This window comes from Epinephelus lanceolatus, chromosome 16 (assembly GCF_041903045.1).
Source record: "Epinephelus lanceolatus isolate andai-2023 chromosome 16, ASM4190304v1, whole genome shotgun sequence".
In the NCBI taxonomy this organism is placed as follows: Eukaryota; Metazoa; Chordata; class Actinopteri; order Perciformes; family Serranidae; genus Epinephelus; species Epinephelus lanceolatus.
Window position 1 is genome coordinate 22364518 of NC_135749.1, and position 19735 is coordinate 22384252.

The following is a 19735-nucleotide window of genomic DNA, read 5'->3' on the forward strand; positions in this document are numbered from 1 at the left end:
TCCTCCCACAGTCCAAAGACATTCTTGATTGGGGATAGGTTAATTGGTGACTCTAAATTGTCCGTGAGTGTGAATGGTTGTCTGTCTCTATGTGTCAGCCCTGCGATAGTCTGGGGACCTGTCCAGGGTGTACCCCACCTCTCGCCCAACGTCAGCAGGGATAGGCTCCAGCCCCCCGCGACCCTAGAGGATAAGCAGCTAGAAAATGGATGGATGGTGGTGGTGGTGGAGTGGGTGGGGGGTCTTAGGGGAACAAGATTTTTTAAATTCTGGCTACACCCCTGTTGGTGATCCACCCTAATTTTCTGCAACTGCAACAGCAATTTAAGCATTACAAGATAAAATGAAGGTGCAAAGCTTGATTACAATATCTTCAGAAAAACAAAGAGAAATAACACAGTGCCTGTTTAAGTCATTACCTTATTTGGATGTAAAGCAAGAAAATATAACAAGCTCATATTTCCTTATTGTCTTAATTTCCCATCCATATATGTCACTAACATTCAAGACTGTACATACAGCCAAAAAACATGTTGACACCCCTTTTGTCATTTTTTTTGGTCTTGGGCTGTTTTCTATGGTTTGGGCTAGGCCTAATGGCAAGCTTACCAACTGGACAAACTGGGCTAAAGTATGCCTCAGACCCTCAGGGGGTCACAAACACTCCAGGTGCACTCTGCTGGGGAAAACTCTGAGACCTAATAGAGGTCCACAACTAATTTTTGCCTTGGGGCCATCTAGTGGATTAGGACAACCATGGCTAGCCCAGAAAAATCTTCCTGCTACAGCAGACATTACTATTTAGGACAAGATGCACTTACATCTTTGAGGGAACTCTACTGTTTCAACATATTAATGCCCTCAGTACACAAATCAAAGTCTGTAAAGAAACGTTTTGTGTTTGGTGTGGAGCCCAGAACTCAACCCACCAAACACCTTTGGGATGAATTGGACCAGAAACTGCAAGCCAGGCTTTATCACCCAAACTCAGTGGCCAACCAACCCTTACAGCCAAGTCCCACAAAGTCTTGTCCCAAAAACAGAGAAGTGGAGGCTGTCAAAGCAATATGTTAATGCCTGTGGTTTTGGATTGAGGTGTCCACATATGTATGGCTAATTTCAGATAGATGAAAATTAGGATATAAGATGCCTTGTAACATGGATGATAATTAATATCTGTGGCAATGACAACCTTAGCTTATGTAGGTGTAACTGGGAGACAGGCTGAGCTAGCAGCAGGCTTATCCTAATTTCATTGAAAAAATGCACCACTAACACATAATATTAGCTGACATGATAAAACATGAAGGGCCCTTTGTAACTGACACTGAGGCTCTATCTTTAAGAGGCTCTTTGTGTCAAAATTTGATACCTTCATTATCTCAGTTTGGTGTTTATGTTTTCATTCATCAGACAAGCCACCTCACCGTCCTCTTTTTTAAAAAAAAATTATAGTTCTTTTTTATTATTTATTATTATTCATTTGCTTATTCTCAAATGTCCTTTTTTGTCTCTTATTGTCTGATATTTCAATCTGTAATTGCAGTGCGTATTTTATATTAACATCTCTGTAAAGGACTTTGTAAACTTGTTTTTGAAAATGCTATATGAATGAAGTTTATTATACTATTATTATTATTAGAAATGTATGTGTTTAATCAAATTATCACACAACACAACGATGCCGTGGAAGTATTATCACAGAAAAACTGTTTTTTGCTTTGGGCCTCTGTGCGGATTAATCCGGTCATGTAGATTAATTTAGTCCACTCATTTTAAGCAGATTTAAGGTTAACGTTAAAAGAATAAAAATATTGATACCATCAATTTCTATCTCAAATGTTTTTTGTTTGTTTGTTTGTTTGTTTTACATGAGATGAGCCTGCAGTGCGAGGCTTTGGCCGCCAGGGGCGATAACCGCAGCTTCATCAGGTAACGTTACTGGGGGCGCGTCTGCGAAGTGGGAAGCGGGTTTCAATTTCAAACCCAAACAGTCCGAGGGACGAGCCAGCCAGTGGATTGTGGCATAAGGCTACAACCAACTAGTTAGAGCGTTTAGCGGCAGAATTTGTAACGTAACTCAAAGATAAATTTGGACAGTGTCGTTCCCAGCAGCCGTGGTTACAGTCCCCAGATTCCGCGGAAAAAAAGTCGCTCGCCGCGTCTTCGCTCCAGTTTTCCGCGCCTGGTTAATTTGGATGACAAACCGACGCTTGGCTTGTTTGCAGCAGGTGTTGACCAATCCGGACACTGTGCCACATTAAAACTACCACTGTGTTTTAATTCATTATCTGACACAGCAAACCATTTCTGCCAGAAACATGCCGAGGTCCAACAGGCAAAGAGAATACAAACCTGGTGATCTTGTGTTTGCTAAAATGAAGGGGTATCCACACTGGCCTGCGAGGGTAAGCACCTCATGTTATGTTTCTTTTCTTCCATCTTAAGGTTTGCTTTTTATTGCAGTCCCTCTGGCTGCCTGCTGCCACCACTTGTTTACCTGCGAGGCCTAACAGTAGTTAGCGTTAGCTACCATGAGTTAGCTTAGCTCGGTCGTGTTAGCTAGCGTTGCCCAGCATCCACACACAGCTAGCAAACTGTAGACAGTTGCAAATTTCTTTCGGGTGAGTCATCGCGTAGACAGACACCTCATTACCCTTCTCTGCTAACTAAATATGAATGTTGTTGCTAGCTGCTCCCCGCCACCAACGCTGCTGCTCATGTCCCGTTTTCGTCTCCCAGGGGGCCTTTTATGCTAACGTTAACTTTAAGCTAACCGTTAAAAGGAGCAGTTGGGTAACCTAACTGCGGCTACAAGTTAACGGTCATGTCACACACAGCCTTAACGTCTGTCCACTAGCAAACATCTTAACATGAAAGCTGTGCTGTGTGAGCACGCAGATACGAAGCCACGGTGTAACTCATTAGCCAAGTTACGTGCTAAATAAGTTTAAAGTTGTTTTCCATTATAACTGTTGCATTACAGACTACACATGGCTGCTTGTGTCGCCATATGCTTTGGTACTTCTGTAAACATGCCCGCCCGCCCACACTTGTTGCGACAGTATTTGGGCTTGTAACGTTAATATAACTTCCATTACGTTAAAATTTGGTCCAGACTAATAAAACAGGATGGTATAAGATTGTAACGTAATGTCTGCCCGGTCCATAAACACACTTTAGCCCAATATTGCAGTCAATTTTTCCTAATCATTCAGCATAGGAGAAAATGTGACATTTTAACTCTCACTCAGGGCTTAATAAATACTGTTATGCATTTACTTAAAAATAAGAAAAATTGTGATTAAAAATATCCTGCTGCACTACAGCCAAAACTACAGCGGAAAAATGTGGAAATAAAACAGCACAAAACCACAACTGGCCTGTGCTGTTGAAAAGGAAACACAGGGTTCCACTAGTTGTTGATGCAGCAGCCATTCATACATTTCAGTGACAGAAGTTGTGGCTTTCACCCACGCAAAAACTTTCTTTTGGTCTATCAAGAGGGCCACTAAAACCTTTTAAATCTGCACCACCCAGAATAGTTAAGTTAGTGTCCGTTTTTATCTGAGCCTCTTCCCTCCTTTTTCTTATCAGCTATGCCCCTTGTCAGCAGGCTCCAGGTCCAGCCCCACCTATCCTGACACAGTGACCCTATCTGGGAACGCATGAAGCCACATCTCACAGTTTATAATCTGATGCCATGCTTGGCCGTCATAACAGTGTCTTCCTGTGTTTCAGTGTTTCGCGGTGGTCTTTTAGATACACGAATAAATACTGGCAGAGTGGCGGAGCCAAACAGTGAGTTGCAAGGATGTTAAAGATAAGAACTGAGTAACCTCTGTTCTCTAGTTGGCTCATTAGGAGTTATATGAGAAGGGATTTTACTGTAACTGTGAGGACCTGATTGAGCTGAGCAATACATTTAAAATGCCTCAATGAAGAGTAGGCATGTAGTGACAGAAAATGGCCAACAGTTTTGATACTAATATAACTGTTTAGGTCATTTTATCAATAAAAAAATGTCAGATATTTTCTGGTTCAGGCCTTTCAAACGTGAGGATTTGTTGCTCTCCTCTCCTCTATCATTGTAAATGAAATATTTTTGGTTTTTGTACTGAGTGTCTGATAATACAAGTAATCCAACAATGATGCATTAAGACATTTTAGGGCATTTTTTCCTGTTATTTATAGATTAAACAATCAATTGATTAATCAAAATAAAATTATTATAATCTCCAGACTGGACTTCAAAAATGACTTGCATTGCTGCAGATGTGCAACTTTTGTTTAAAAAAAAACAAAAAAAAACTTTTATAGCTATGGATGTATGTTCTAGCTCTAAATATGTTTTTCAAATTTAGCTTTTAAACTCAGAATACCAGTGACCGTCATTAATTTGATGTTGTTTTAGTGGTCCTGTGTTTGTTACATCAACATATGAATCAGTTTTTGGCTTTGTGTGTTATCATTTTTACTATTTAAAGAGTTGTGTACATTTTTGGATTTATTGGCATTCTTCCTCAAGATGTTGTGTTCTTAATTCACAGATTGATGAGTTACCTGAAGGAGCCGTGAAGTCCCCCTCAAACAAGTACCAGGTGTTCTTTTTTGGGACGCATGAGACGTAAGTAATCTGTGTTAAGGTTTTCCCTCTTATTCCAAGTTCAGAAAATGAAACCTGAATGCTACTGAAAATGAGTTTCTTATCTGTATTTGTGTCCATTTATGTGCATCACATTAATCACCTAATGTAAATATGCAGTAAGCAGTTGAACTTGATGTGCTTGAGCGGATGGCTGCACACATTTAGAAAGCTCACTGAGTTATGTTTGACCACCACAGGGCATTCCTGGGGGCCAAGGATTTGTGCCCGTATGAGGAAAATAAGGAGAAATTTGGAAAAGCAAACAAAAGGAAAGGCTTCACCGAGGGACTCTGGGAGATCGAGAACAACCCCACCGTCACACATGAAGGCTATGAGGTGTGTGTATATCGAGGATAGATGCCAGGTGTTCTTTATTTGTGCACATTAGGATGTTGGAGTTAACTGTGATGGAAGAAAGCCAAACTGGAGACACATTTTCTCTAGTTTTTGGTTTAACCTGTGCTTGATTGTTGGTGTGTTGTGTGATCTGATGTTGCTCCAGCCTGTTTCCTTTTCTTACACCAGTATTTTAATCTCTGCTTGCAGTCATCGAAGAAGGACAACGTGTCAGAAGAAGCAGGGGACACAGGGAGTTCGGAGAAAGCAGGTGCCGAGGGCAGCAGTGATGAAGATGAAGGGGCCCTGGTCATCGACGAGAAGAACGAGAGGGGAGGAACTAAACGAAAAGCAGAGGAGTCCACAGAGGTGAGCTTTAAGTCTGTCAGTTGTACACAGTCCAAGAAAAAGCTTTGTCGTCAGTTCTTAGTCGAGCCCTCTGTCTCTCTGACACCTCCTCAAACCTTTTGTCAGACATCACCCAAGCGGCCGAAGGATACAGATGCAGAAGGTGATTCTGAAGTAGACCACAACAAGTCAAACACGGAGGCCAAGCTCAACGATGTGGCTGGACCCAAGGCAACTGCTCCCTCCTCACAGAGCGAGTCAAAAGCAGAGGCCCAGGAAAACGCTCCAGCAGGAGGCCAGCTAACAGCAGATAAGGTGAGATACTCCTTGTATTATTGTTTTTCGCCAGGGAAACATCAAATTATGAGGAGCTGAAGCAACAGTTAACCCCTCTTACCTGTAGTGCTGTTTATCAATCTAGACTATTTTGATGTGAGTTGCTGAGTGTTGGAGATATCGGCCGTAGAGATGTCTCTTTCCAGAAATCATGACCTGGTTACTCAAGCTAATCCACAGATTTGGTTGTGAGCAGTTTCATGTAGGAACTATTTTCTTTCTGCCAAACTACACCCACCAGCCATATCACTACACAGTCAGCCTAGTCATCGGAATAAAATGTTGGTGTTGTACTGCAAACCACGAATATGTTACATTTGTATGTTTTGTATGTATCATATCGTTTCTACAGTGACGTAGTGTATGAGCTGACTTAAAGGGGATATATGGTTGTGCGTAGACCCTACGCACAAAGCCTACACCGTTGTGAGCATTTTTACTTCTGCAGTGGTTTGTCTGTGTCTCTCTGCAGTTACATCTCCAAAAGGCTAGATGGCAGTGGAGGTTTCTGTTAAGTGCTGTAAAGTTTAGTTGATTCAAAACACACATTAAACATGGTTTAATAGAGACAATATCAAACACAAATACGCAAATTGGCTTCACTATAAATCGCAGCATTGACGGACAAACACTTGTCTTCATCTGGACGCGTTTTCCAAGCAAATACAACATGCTAACGTTATTAGCACAAGCCTATGGCATTTTACATTGTATAAATTAGCCTAGCAACTAGCGATCTTTCCCTCTTCTCATATAAAGTCAGGGACAGCAGCAGCATTTAACAAAGCTAACGACACACCATTTGGCTCCATTACAACTCACAACATTCACTGACAAAACAACTGTCTTGTACTAAACACATTTTCCAAACAAATACAACATGCTAACATTATTAGCGCCAGCCTATGGCATTTTAAATTGTATAAATTAGCCTAGCAATGAGTGGAGATTTCTTCTTCTCATATGAAGCTAGGATAAATCCCTAAGTATAAATCCCTAAAGGATAAATCAGACAACACCTAAAATGCTATTTTAGTGGAGGCTTTACTGTCTTCACATTTTATTGTTTCTCATCTGTGAAATACAAGTAAACACAAGCTATATTTCCACTGAGGGAAAAGGTGTCAATATACAGAAATAGACAGGAGGTCTCCGTCACCATGATGCGTAGTTACAATTCTGGGGAGGTGCATGTCAGGCTATGTTGACGTAGAGCCTACGCCGTAGCTATGATTTCAGTGACCCAGTGCTTTTTTACAGCAGGGATAGTACCACTAAAAGCAGTTGTTTTTTTTTATCAAGAAATTGCTGCTTTTCCAGCATGGATTGGTCCTGAAAAACCAGATATTTCAAGCCAAAACACAATTGTTCTACATAAAACTGCTCACAATACAATGGATTATCTTGAGTAACCGGGACATGTTTTTTTTTTAACCTGTAGTGCTATTTATCAGTGTATAGATTGTTTTGGTGTGTGTTGCAGAGTGTTGGAGGTATCAGCAACAGAGATGTCTGGCTTCACAATGCTGTTGAGTTTTCCAAATGTTTTTTTAACCTGTAGTGCCTCCAACACTCAGCAACTCACACCAAAACAATCTAGATTGATAAATGGCACCACAGGTAAGAGGACGGACATGTGTTATTGATTTTAGAGTGAGCTGTCCCCTTAATTCTGGTATTTTTATAGGTTTTAGGCTAACAACAACAAAATATTCCACAGTAATGTTAAGTGTAGATACATTAGGACCATACAGAAATAAATGATGGTATTTGTATGTCAGAGACATTAATTAAATGTAATAATTGCTCTCCACTGCTCTTCCTGCAGCCTGTGACAGACAGCGCTTAACATCAACTCTCAGAAGAAAACCAAGATTCGTTGATGCTTTTCTCTGGAATTTAAGCATCAACACGATTACCTGCAGGATGCCAGATTTCAACTGTTTAATTAATAGGAGAATTTTAAAAAAAAAAAACCGAAGTGTTTATATTGAGAGACAAATAAATCCTCATTTGCCATTTTTGGGATATCATATATCCCAGAAACAAAAAGTTTGCTAATCTGATTTCAAACAATTGAACTGAGCACTTTAAGGCTCATTTATAAATGGGATTTTGGTGTGTATATATTTTTTATTTCTAAGTGCAATTACACAATTACAAAGACTGAATGCTAGGTGTCAAAAACATATTTTTTTTTTCAGTTTAGAGGGAAACACTGACTATATGGTAGATAAAAAAGGAAAAACATTTAAACCACACAAAAAAAATAAATACTTCCATTTGATGGTTTTAAAACGTAGATATTGTACAGGAATATGAACAAAATTTCACCCATGCTCTCAGCTTTAGGTCATAGATTAAATGTTTTACTTCCATTTATTTCACCTAGCTTGTCAGCCACATCTTAAATCATATATTCAGTCATTGGATACATGATGAGTTGCACTTTGAAGTTTTTTTTTCTGCCCCATTAATCGTCTAGTTCACTGTATGATGTTTTTGTGCAACACGGGTTTTGTTGCTTTGGTGTAGTGGATGCTTCATTACAGGTGACCAAATTACAGGATTAATTTCACCAGATTGAATAAGTAACGGCCATTTGAGAAAAACTATTGTAGGATTAAAACAGTTAATTTGTAATCCCCTCTGTAACTTTCTTAAGATGATGATTGTTCGTTATGGAAAGCAGAAAGACATTCCTGAATGTTGTTGTGTCAGAGCGAGGTCTTGAAACTTTGGTGGAGGTGGAGGTGGAGGTGGAGGTGTGGCGTTGGCTAGGGGGAGGGGGGGGGGGGTTTCTGGAGAAATTATTTCAAACTATTTCAAATCCATCAACTCATAATTTCACATTATTACAAGTTCTTATTAAGCTCACATTAACGCTGCCATTGCTTGATACTTGAGATGTAATTTGGAAGAACGCTTTTTTGCATTTCATTAATTACCAAATATGTTACTTTTTCAAATGTATTGCTGACACTGTCAATGCCAACATATGATCTACATGAAATTGAATTGTAAATCATAAATGAAACATTGAAAGAAGAATCTACAGAGTGAACCATCTGTAAAACTGTTTGCAGACGTTTTTTTGGTTTCTAACCCACTTAACTGGAATATGAGTCTGTTTTACTTCAGTCAATGGTCTTATTTTGGTTGTGAAACAAAGTTGTGATGTTTAAAAGATGTGTTTTATTTCAGCATTTGTTTAGACGACATGTTCAAAATGTGGTGTTTGTTATTTTCCAGTATAGGTAATTTTTCAGGTTCAAATGCCGGACCTGCTCACCATTTACTTGGATGTCAGTGTCATTGCTTTAGTGTTCTTTCCTGTATTTGGCAACATGAATCAAACGTTGAACCCTAAGGGACGTCTCCGCTTTTAAAAGTGAAAATAATCTTGACTGCTTGGCCTAAAATTGCTTTTGCCCACCTATAAAATACATCTGACTTCAAACCATACAATGGTCAAAGTGTTCCACTCAAGTCTGGAGTTAATTCAAAGGATAAAATTTGGCATTAAGGTGTATTTCTCGGTTAAGCTTTCTCTTTTACTTTCGGAAGCTGTCATTCATCTTAATCTGCTACTTAGTTTACTGTTGTAGTTGCCAGTCCATTTAATAAACATGTTGATTACAAAAAACCCTCGTTTTTGTCATGTTTATACTCAGTAAATCCTATTTGTTTATTCTAGATTATTCAATTCCTCACTCTGGAAAGCACCAAAACTATCAGGTGTTAGGCACTGAGTTTTTTTTTCTTACACCAAGATTGTCTACCATTACTTTTTCTTTTTTAAAGGAGCAGTGTGTGATTTAGTTGCATCTAGCGGTGAGGATTGCAGATTGCAACCAGCTGAAACCTCTCCCAAGAGCCAAACATGGACTCTCGCTTAAGATTTCTTCAATATTTTTGTTGAGATTTTTACCAGGAGCCAAAACAAACAGACCAGGTGATTAAAACTGGTAACAACACTGAATAAAGCAGTTTCACATCACAAAAAAATGTTTCTCCAGTACTGTTTGGTTCGTCGCAGACAGGCTGCTAGCCCAGCACCTGCTAATGGTCGATCACCTTTTTTTCTCTTATGAATTAAGATCAAGACGTTGAGGAGCTGTTTATTGGAAGTGGAATTATCCACCGAGGTTTCTTCCTCTTCAAAATAATTGGACTTGGTGATTCATACATTAGAAATCTGTTTTTGTGATGCTGCTTGTCACAGAGGGGCTGCAAATAACGATGGCCAACAAAAACCTGAATTGCCTGTGTTTGGTTTGTCTGTTCTGCTCAACTCTAGAAACATTGTGGTGCAACATGGCAGACTCTGTGGACAGGGACCTGTTCCCTCTGTAGATATATAAACAGATCACCCTAATATAAGGTAACAGAACACAACGATATTTATTTCAGGTTATTATTCACTAAAGAAAACATATTTATTATATTATTTATTTTTGCCAATATATCCTCCTAAATCCTACACACTGGGACCAATAATCATCCTCTTGAGTCCCACAGTACCTTCCAACAGAGTTGTGGACTCAAGTCAGGTGACTTGGACTTGAGTGGGACTTGAAATTAGACTTGACAGAGTCATAAATGACTTGCAACTTTAACACCAATGACTCTTGGCTTCACTTGGACTTGAAGTCAAGCCTTCTGACTTGAAAACAGTTGGTTCCTTTCCCCCAAGCCCAAACATTAAAAAAAATTATGTTGTTTAAAAAGTGTGCCTTCTTTTTATTTTATTTAAACATAGAACATAAAGCACGCAACAACATACAGTATCACTTTAAAGGAAGAATAGTCTTGCATAGTCTTGTCAGACATTTTCCAATATGAGATGAGTTCAATATAACAAGATGGGACAGAAACAAACAACTGGTTGGTGCTATATGCTATGAAAAAGCAATAACAACACTACTTTTTTAATGATTAAGTTCAGTCGCTCTTAAATAAAACTACTATACTACTACTACTACTACTATATAATATTACCCTGGTGTTAAAAAGGCATCACATTTGGTGAGGAGCGCATTGTGACTTGTTTTGCACTCAAAACAAAAGTTAAGAATTTGGGATCAGTGTGCGAGGACTTTAGATTTACTTGTGACTTGCAAAACAATGACTCTGTGCCACCTCTGCCTCCTGCACCAGGTATGATGTTCAGTCTTTATCTCAAGTGTTTAAAGAAGGTGAGAGTCTGCTGTTGCTTTTAAAACCATCCAAACCTAATTCATCATTTCACATTTTATTTTTCTCTCTGTTACAAATGTATGACGATAACGATGGCACCTTTGTGTGTGTGTGTGAGTGTGTGTGCGCACTTGTCACAAATAATTGCTCTCGGGAGAGAGAGCCTGGCAGCACAGTTGATAGCTGAACTAGTTTTGGTGTTATGTAACATATCCTGACAGCTCTGAATTCATCACTGGGTTTGGGTGTGTTAGAGTTCTTTAAATATGTTGTTTGGGTGGATACATTATGTTTTAAACCCACTTTAATTTGTCCTTTGTATAAAATCCATGAGGACCTGGACTAAAAGGTTTTGATTTGTAAAAGCAGCTGGTTCATCCGGTTCACAAGATCAATGTCTGCTTCAGTATGCTTACATGTTTGATTGCATGGTTTTCAGAAACTGTAGCCTCTTGTTTTGTGGTGTATGGGCGCTATAAATATCTCTCAGCCTGGTGGCAGTAACTCTTCAGTATGGCTGGTAATAACTCACACTATCTGTCTCCATGGGTGCACCCAACATGAAATAAAGGTCTATTTTAACAACCAACAAACCAAGATTATACAGACGAATCAACTACAGAAGTAAACACATCCAGTTTTGTAAATAGTTTCCCTCAAGAACAAATTACAAATGAGCATGACGTTATGTATTATCTCAATATATTCTTCTATTTTATTGATCACAATAAAAACAATAAAGGACAAGAGGAAATGAAAGAAAAATAATCATAACATTTAATTTTGTAGACATTGTTTTTCTGCAACCCTATGGCAACAAAGGAAAGTATTTAAGGAATATTGTAGCCATCCTATTAATTATGACGCACTCTGCTGTTTACATTCAAGTATACAATAAAATCTTTAACATTTTGTACTCATAATGTATACAAAAAGAAAGAAATTAACCCCATTTCCAAAACAATTTTCTCACTGTGTCTGTGTGATTTATCTAAAATATCCCTATCATTTAAGAATATCATTATGGTATATATAATATTTTATTTAAGAAGCGACTGCTGACAGTGACCCTGATTAAAACCTGTGCTAATCGCAACATGTTGGTCATTTGAAATACATACAGCAATGCAAAACAAAGACATTTTAATTATGCACAAATCTTACAGTGTGCCTGGGATTATTTTTGAAGGAGACTTGCATTTTATATTCTTATATTCTACCCATGCAAATAGCCTTTCACAAAATGGATCAAGCACAATATCCCTATTATTTAACTCAGTGATATGTAGACTTCCAAGAAACTGCAGTAAAGTAAACAGTGAAGGTCATTTTGTTTTCAGAGGCCTGCATCCTGCCCACAGATCAATCACTATTGCTGCTGCTGTCCACCAACTGCATGCATGGTTTGGCCACTGCGCATGCGTGCAGCAATATCTCAGCCTCCTGTCCACTAGGTGGCGCTGCGTGCTGAGGGTGGAGCTAGTGTCAGTGCTGCTACATGTGACTTTGACATCAACAGAGGGTAAGCTCCTTCTGCATGTTATGTTACTTTACTTGTTTTATTTACAACATCGCTTAGGCAAGACAGACAGCACTCTTATTTAAAATATTAGCGTGCTTGAAAAGAGAGTGGCGAATGTTTAGCCATTGCAACACAACGCTAATGATAGCTTCCCCACAAGCTAATGTTAGCTTAGCTTGTGTTGCCAGTGAAGGCAGGGCACCTTTGAAGCTAATTCACCAGCCTTGATTCATCTTGTCTCTGCAGCACAATGAGGCTGACCGCTCTCCTGGCGATGGCAGCCAGGGTTGTTGTGCCCAAAGATTACCGCTACGGCACCAACAGACCGTGGACACAGGCTGCTAAGAGGCTGAATCCTCCCGGGCTGAGGAGGAGGAAGGTGTTTGTGGAGCCTGTAGACTGGTCTGTGTTCAAAGGGGACACGGTGAGTAACGCAAGTCAAGTCCCAAGTCTTCATAAGATAATTGCAAGTCAGTTGCAAGTCCTTATAATTAAATATTTAAGCTGTGTGAATCTCAACCAGTTCAGAAGTGAATGCTACAATAATAATGATAATAATAATAATAATAGTAATAGTAATAATAATAATAATAATAATAATAATAATAATAATAATGATGATAGTACACAGTTTTATTTGTAAAGTGTGTTTCAAGACCCAAAGCACCAGATACAAACAAAAAAACTAAGGCACAAAAGCACATAACATTGTAGGTACAGATGGTGTTACAAAACAAAAGCATTTATTGAAGAGCACATGAAAAACTGCAGATACAGAAAGTGATATAAAACTTAAAATGTCCATTCATCCATCCATTTTCATTCCCTTATTCAGGGACGGGGGCAGCAGGCTAAGCAAAGCACTGTGTCCCTCTCCCCAGCAATGCTTTTCAGCATCTCGTATGGTATCCCAGGGTGTTGTTATATATATATATATATATATATATATATATATATATATATATATGTATATGTGTGTGTGTGTGTAATCCCTTCAGCCTATTCTGGGTCTGCCATGGGGCCTCCCACTAGTTGGACATGCCCAGAAAACCTCTGGGAAGCGCCCAGGAGGCGACCAGATGTTTGAACCAACTCATCTGGCAACTTGCAACCGAAGAAACAGCATCACTCTGGATGTCTGAGCGCCTCACCCTATCTCTAAGGCCGAGCTCAGCCACGCTAAGCTCTTTTCGGCCGCATGTTTCCACGGTCTCATTCTTTCGGTCACTAGTAAGAGCTCATGACCATAGGTGAGTGTTGGGACATAGATGAACCAGTAAACTGAAAGTTTTGCCTTCCAGCTCAGCTCCCTCTTTACCACAACAGTCTGGTGCAGTGCCTGCATCACTTCTGAGGTTGTACCAAACTGCCTATCGATCTCATGCTGCATTTACCCTCACTGATAAACGAGGCAGTAACTCTCTCCCAACCCAGAGGGGGCAGTTCACTGTCTTTTGGCAGAGACCCATGGCCTCAGACTTGGAGGTACTGACTCTCATCGCGACTGCTCCACACTCAGCTGCAAACTGCTCCAGTGCATGCTGGAGGTCACAGTGTGATGATGTGCCCAAACTGGACCCCTTCCTCCCCTCAGCTGCGCCTTGAGATCCTGTCCATTGATATCATAAACATAATTGGTGACAAGTGACAAAGTGCCCCTTGTCACCAAAGCAAAAACAGTCAGCGTAGAAGCACATAAAAAATTGTAACTACAGACAGTCATAAAACAGTCGCCATAAAAATTGCAGATACAGACAGTGATGTAAAACAAAAACACTCGCCATAAAAGCACTTAAAATTGCAGGAACAGACTGGTAGACAAGAGCCTGCTATTTAAAGCCTAGTCCTCAGATGGCCTGTCTCATGTAAATTAAGTACAAGTCAAAGTCTCAACTCCTGATTCTCGTGACTTCTTTTTGTGAAGTATCCCCTCAGTCCAAGTCTCGAGTCTTCAGTTGTGGGAACTTTTCTGACTGAAGACCATGGTAACAGGACGGGATATCAGTTACAATGCAGACGTCAGAAGACATAGTGTACAAAAATCATGTACAACACCCTTAGTTTAAATTTGTAGGAAGCTATGTGTACTTAGCTGGCTGTCCAACATTTTTGTTGTTCTACCACGTTAACATTAAACTACAGCTCTGACCCAGACACAACAAACCAACATCAAAGAGCTAGTGGCGATGGAGGCCTCACTTTGCTTTTGTCTTGGCCAAAAAGTTGCACTTGAACACACCGCAAAGACTACAGTCAATGGCTCACTAGCACACACGTTCTGCGCCAGCGTGGGAGGAAACAAGACTCCATAGCAGCAGGCGCAGGCAGTATTCATCATTCAAAAAAGGAAACTGGAAGACTGACAAGACCAATTTGAGATGCTAGTTAGCCAGTTAAAAATAATCTTACCTAAGTTTGTTTCAATCTCACACCCTCTTGTCTTTATTCATTTGTTTGCTTTTCTCACTTCCGTTTCACTTCTCGTGCACTGAGCTGAACTGTCGATTAGAGTGACTTCAGTTCACTCACTGCCGGGCTCCGCTGTCTCTGATGCCGATTCAGCATCCTAAATTGGTCATAAAAAAACTGACAAAAGGCCCACGAGTGCCAGCTGTGTGGGACACACCCCAAAAACTAGGGCGACAGATGCTTGCTGGCGGTCCAATTGTGTAAAATAAACTACTTCACAAGTATGAGCTTGATAAGTACATTTCCAATGTCACAGTTGTTCAGTGGTACATCAGTTCAGTTTTAAATGAGCCAACTTTCAGGTAATATTTTCAGGAGGAATTTCAGTTTTTACATAAGACTTAACAGTTTTTCCACCATTGGTAACAGAGCTGATGTTAGTAAATATTGTAACTACAGTTATTTTGATGTAGCCACATCTTTGTTAATATCATAAAAAGTAATGCTATGCATGGAGATCACCCCAAGAGAATCTCGTGAAAGAGACTGTAAATACCGTTTTGGCCAAATTTGCATTGACAAAACTAATTGGTAGATGTAATAAGAGAATGCTTGTTCAACAAAGACTAATGTATCTGCTTTTCATTTGTTTCTTAGGTTGAGCTTCTCGCAGGGAAGGACAAAGGCAAGATTGGAAAAGTGATCCAAGTCTTCAGAAAGAGAAACTGGGTTATAGTGGAGGGCCTGAATGCAGTAAGTAACTGCTCTGATGTGTTTCCCAGACAAAACTGGAAACTGTTCAGTGTATCACAGCATAATTGGTGGTGCTGTTGCGAGAATAAAAAGTTGGCTCTTGCTGTTCTCTCTACACAGAGTGCTAATGCTCCAGTATTCATTTAAGCAATTTTTGGATACAGAGATGACCTGTCATTTATCTCATTTTACAAAAAAGTAAAGTTAACAGTAAGGTGTTCATGTTGGTTGCTACTGTAGCAGTGTCATACACTGTATTTATTTTTTCACTCCACCAGATGGAGACAGATGTCTAGTCAAACTTCAAGGTGAAACAAGTTGACAGAGTGCACCATGAACAGCCATCTGGCCACCACCTGTTTGGTTTTTAAAGTCAGAACTATTGTTGTCTGTCACAGCATTACAGGTATATTGGAAAAACTCAGGATTACCGTGGGACCTACATTGTCAGTGAGGCTCCCATCCTGCTGCGCGATGTTACACTCATTGACCCCTCAGACAGGTACAGTAAACCACTAGCAAGTACAAAACTGTGGCTTTGCATGTGTACACCCACCTCAGGACCTTAAGAATATCTGAAGCAGAGATGAGCAGTCAAAATCAGTTGTAATCATTTTTCTTAATGGTCCTCAGGTTTTCCCACACATTCATTTATTTGTGGCTGCCCGCCAGAATATCAGCATTTTCTGCCACGTGTTGGTTTCCATCTCTCTCTCTCTTGCTGTCTCTCTCTCAGCACACTATCGGGCAGCAGAGCGCCAAGCACAGAGAAAGTGAAACGTAACTGTTCATTAATTCATATAGAAATAGAACGCTCTTGTGAAACCAGTTGTGTTCCCAGTAGGGTTTGGTTATTGAACTTTATTTTTGACTTTTGCCTGAAGTTGATAGGACGGTGTTAAGCATGAATTGGGGGGGGGGGGGGAATGGGGATGACATGCAGCAAAGGTTCACAGGCTGAAATTGAACATGCAGCCGCTGCAGCAGGGTCATTGCCTTTGTACATGGGACACCCACTCAACTTACTGCACTACTAGGTGCCCCTAAACTCTCTACTTTTAAGCGTGCCAACCAAATTTCGTCTGTACTACCGAGAACCAATTCATGTAGTATCAATTGGTGCCAAATTTTGTTACCTTAGAGCGCACCTTGTTGAGAAGGCTGGGCGGGACAGGAGTCAGAAGTGCCTCAAAATGCTATGAAGCCAGGAAGCTGGTCATGGAGGTTCGTTGGCCTATTTTATTTTAGAAATTGCTCAGTATCACTGCAGTTTGTGAATGTGTTTTAAATCAAGTACTTATTCCACATATTTGTCAGTTATTTCTAAACAGAGAGAGAAAGAGACGAGCAGACATTCACCTGCACACACACACACACACACACCCACACATGGAAGCAGACAGACAGAGACTCAGTTCTCTGTGTGATTAGAAAAGAGCAGAGGAGCAGACTCATGCTGACTGCAGCTTTTTCAAAAATTACATTTTTGTGATGACAAAAGCAGTGATGTACCAAAAAAAAGGTACTATTGGGGACAGGTACTGAATTGAAGGTACTGCACTGGCATTGGGTTAAATGCAAACCATACTTTTAATGGAAACCACTCACCCCGTGGTCCAAGCAAAGACTCTAACATGTAATGGCAACAACATTTGAACTGGCCTCTGCAGCCTACTCCCTGCGGCCTTAACTCAACTAACTGCTGCTGAGGGGAAAAATACTCATGTAGAGTTCCTGCCTCCGTTGCGTTCACCGGTTCACAGAGGGGACACAGAACATTCACAAAAGGACACACCAATGAAATTAAACAAAGGTGGCTGATCCAGTGCAACACCCCCGTAATTTGGGGGGGAAAAAAGCACTTACAAAAACGCATGTCGGTATATGTTATGGATGGTCCACCAGCAGACGTTGGTCTGGCATGTTTTAATTGTGCAACAGCAATGATGTAATTAACGACACAGACAAAATAACCTGAGTAGTGTTTTAAACGGTTTTATTATTTTGCCGATGAGGTCATTATATAGTCCTCTGCGCAGAACTCCCTGGAAAATGAGAAGGAAGTTGTGAACGAGTGAATGATTTCAGACACTGCAAGTGTGTTTGGGGAACTGTAGACTAAACAAAAGAATCTGTGTACACAAGTTTTAATGTATTTTATTGTTGATCTTTATTACTGTGCATCTGTAATGGTTCCTGCGTGCTTTTCCTTTACACTACTATTAAGATAAATGCTGTATAATGATAACCTTCAGACAATTTTTTGATATTAAAAGACAGTCCAGCATTATTTACTGTAGATACATTTAAATGATCTTTGCTTTCATAACAGATTATTATGACTCACTGATATTGGTCTTCCAGGAAGCCCACTGAGGTGGAGTGGAGATTCACAGAGGAGGGTGAAAGAGTCCGAGTGTCTGTCAGGACGGGCCGAATCATCCCGAAACCTGTTGTAGAGCGACGAGATGGCATCGTGCCACAGCAGTGGAAAGGTGAGGGTGTTTGTGTTTTATTTTGTTTCTGTTGGAGTGGGCTTCATTTCAGTACCTAGTTTATTCCACGTCTAAGCTAAGAGTCAGCACATAAAACTGTTCATTTTTCCACCATATGCAGACTTGAATTGTAAAACTAGATGTCTGAGTGATGCAGTTTAATGGTTTTATAGTGGAAGAAACATTTCTTACTAAACTAGAAGACACATGTTATGTATGAACCGTAACCAATGTTGAACAACCATCCAACTTAACTGTGCACCCTAAAGTCTGGGGTATTAAGTTGTATGTAGTCCTGCATGTGACTGTTTTTTTCTGGTATTACAGATGGTCCGAAAGACACCAGTCCAGAAGACACTCTAGAAAAAACCTTTGTACCATCTCTAAAAACCCTGGAGGAGGAAGTGATGGAGAAACTGGGCATCCAGGAGACCAGAAGGCACCGAAGGTCCTACTGGTACTGACCAGAGAAATCAGAGACTCTCAGGCCCTTTTGTGCTCTCCAGTTTTCACAGGGACTCTCAAGACACCATGTTTTGGTGGAGTCGAGCAGAGTGACGAGTTAAAAGAAACAATGAGGGTAAGATGAGTAAGGCTTTTGGACTGTAAAAAAAAAAACTGGGGCAACATACGTATTATTAGGGAAATGACAGCATTGTAAAATGATGAGGAGGTGAAACAGACCCAGAACTTCAAAGTTTCCTGACTGGGTACAGTTTCAGTTGTTCTCTTTTTTTACTGTGGTATCATTATGTTCCTGTCTTTGTTATTGTGAATAAATGTCAAACATAAATTAAAATAATAGCTTTTATTTTGCTGTATACTGGAGGGTCACAAGGTTTCCAAACTTAAAGGGACACTACACTCCAAAATGAAAAAAACATATTTTTCCCTCTTACCTGTAGCGCTATTTATCAATCTAGATTGTTTTGGTGTGAGTTGCAGAGTGTCAGAGATATCGGCTGTAGAGATGTCTGGCCTCTCTCCAATATAATGGAACTAGATGGCACTCGGCTTGTGGTGCTCAAAGCACCAAAAAAATACATTTGAAAATCTCAACAGCAATGTCTCTTTCCAGAAATCATGACCTGGTTACTCACGATAGTCCACAGACCTTGTTGTGAGCAGTTTCATGTAGAAACTATTTTCTTTCTACCAAACTACACCCGCCAACTGTAACGGCATGCTGAAGGAAGCATGCATCTACTCCTGAACAAGAGGCACATGACAGTGTGAGATGTTAACATTAATGGCATCGTCTTTAGCTTAACTGTTAAGTTAGCTAGCTCAGTGGTGCTAGGTGAGCTAGCCCCTTCTAAAGGTTTGGATTTCACATATCAGGATGAACATGCAGTAATTTGGGAAGAGAAAATCTAAATTTTGCTAATTTTTTAACACTAAGAAAATACTTCCAGAACATTCACTGAGCAAGAATGAAACACTACTGATGAGATAAGAAACTTCTGAAAGAATAATACTGACTAAATTTGTATTAGAGCCATCTTTAGGAGAACAGCAGTGACAGTAGCTTCTGTCCCAGAGAGAATAAATCATCTGACATTTAGCATTGCACAGTGCCTCTCACACACACTGCACAGTCTGCTTGATTTGAAAAGTGACATCATTCTTGGTATCAGCAGGGTTAATAATGGTTATGGTTGCAGCTGGTTTGGATCATTCATAAGGCTG

At 40.0% G+C, this 19735-nt stretch overlaps 2 protein-coding genes across 2 annotated transcripts; both read left to right on the forward strand.

The window, feature by feature from the left end:
* Window positions 1-1965: 1965 nt before the first annotated feature.
* LOC117264181 (hepatoma-derived growth factor-like) lies at window positions 1966-7942 on the forward strand. The gene is made up of 6 exons (XM_033638037.2): window positions 1966-2408; window positions 4551-4627; window positions 4846-4984; window positions 5195-5353; window positions 5459-5647; window positions 7497-7942. The coding sequence occupies exons 1-6, from the start codon at window positions 2322-2324 to the stop codon at window positions 7515-7517; spliced, it is 672 nt and encodes a 223-aa protein (XP_033493928.1). The 5' UTR covers window positions 1966-2321; the 3' UTR covers window positions 7518-7942.
* Window positions 7943-12294: 4352 nt separating this feature from the next.
* mrpl24 (mitochondrial ribosomal protein L24) lies at window positions 12295-18845 on the forward strand. The gene is made up of 6 exons (XM_033636450.1): window positions 12295-12389; window positions 12636-12813; window positions 15456-15551; window positions 15950-16053; window positions 17916-18046; window positions 18374-18845. Exons 2-6 carry the CDS (start codon window positions 12640-12642, stop codon window positions 18508-18510), a joined length of 642 nt encoding a protein of 213 aa, XP_033492341.1. The 5' UTR covers window positions 12295-12389; window positions 12636-12639; the 3' UTR covers window positions 18511-18845.
* Window positions 18846-19735: the final 890 nt, after the last annotated feature.

Coding starts and splice junctions, on each gene's coding strand:
- mrpl24 (XM_033636450.1), top strand. CDS start 12,640: ATGAGGCTGACCGCTCTCCTGGCGATGGCAGCCAGGGTTGTTGTGCCC. Junction 16,054..17,915: donor CTCATTGACCCCTCAGACAG/GTACAGTAAACC, acceptor TTGGTCTTCCAG/GAAGCCCACTGAGGTGGAGT. Junction 18,047..18,373: donor CGTGCCACAGCAGTGGAAAG/GTGAGGGTGTTT, acceptor CTGGTATTACAG/ATGGTCCGAAAGACACCAGT.
- LOC117264181 (XM_033638037.2), top strand. CDS start 2,322: ATGCCGAGGTCCAACAGGCAAAGAGAATACAAACCTGGTGATCTTGTG. Junction 4,985..5,194: donor TCACACATGAAGGCTATGAG/GTGTGTGTATAT, acceptor CTCTGCTTGCAG/TCATCGAAGAAGGACAACGT. Junction 5,648..7,496: donor GCCAGCTAACAGCAGATAAG/GTGAGATACTCC, acceptor CTCTTCCTGCAG/CCTGTGACAGACAGCGCTTA.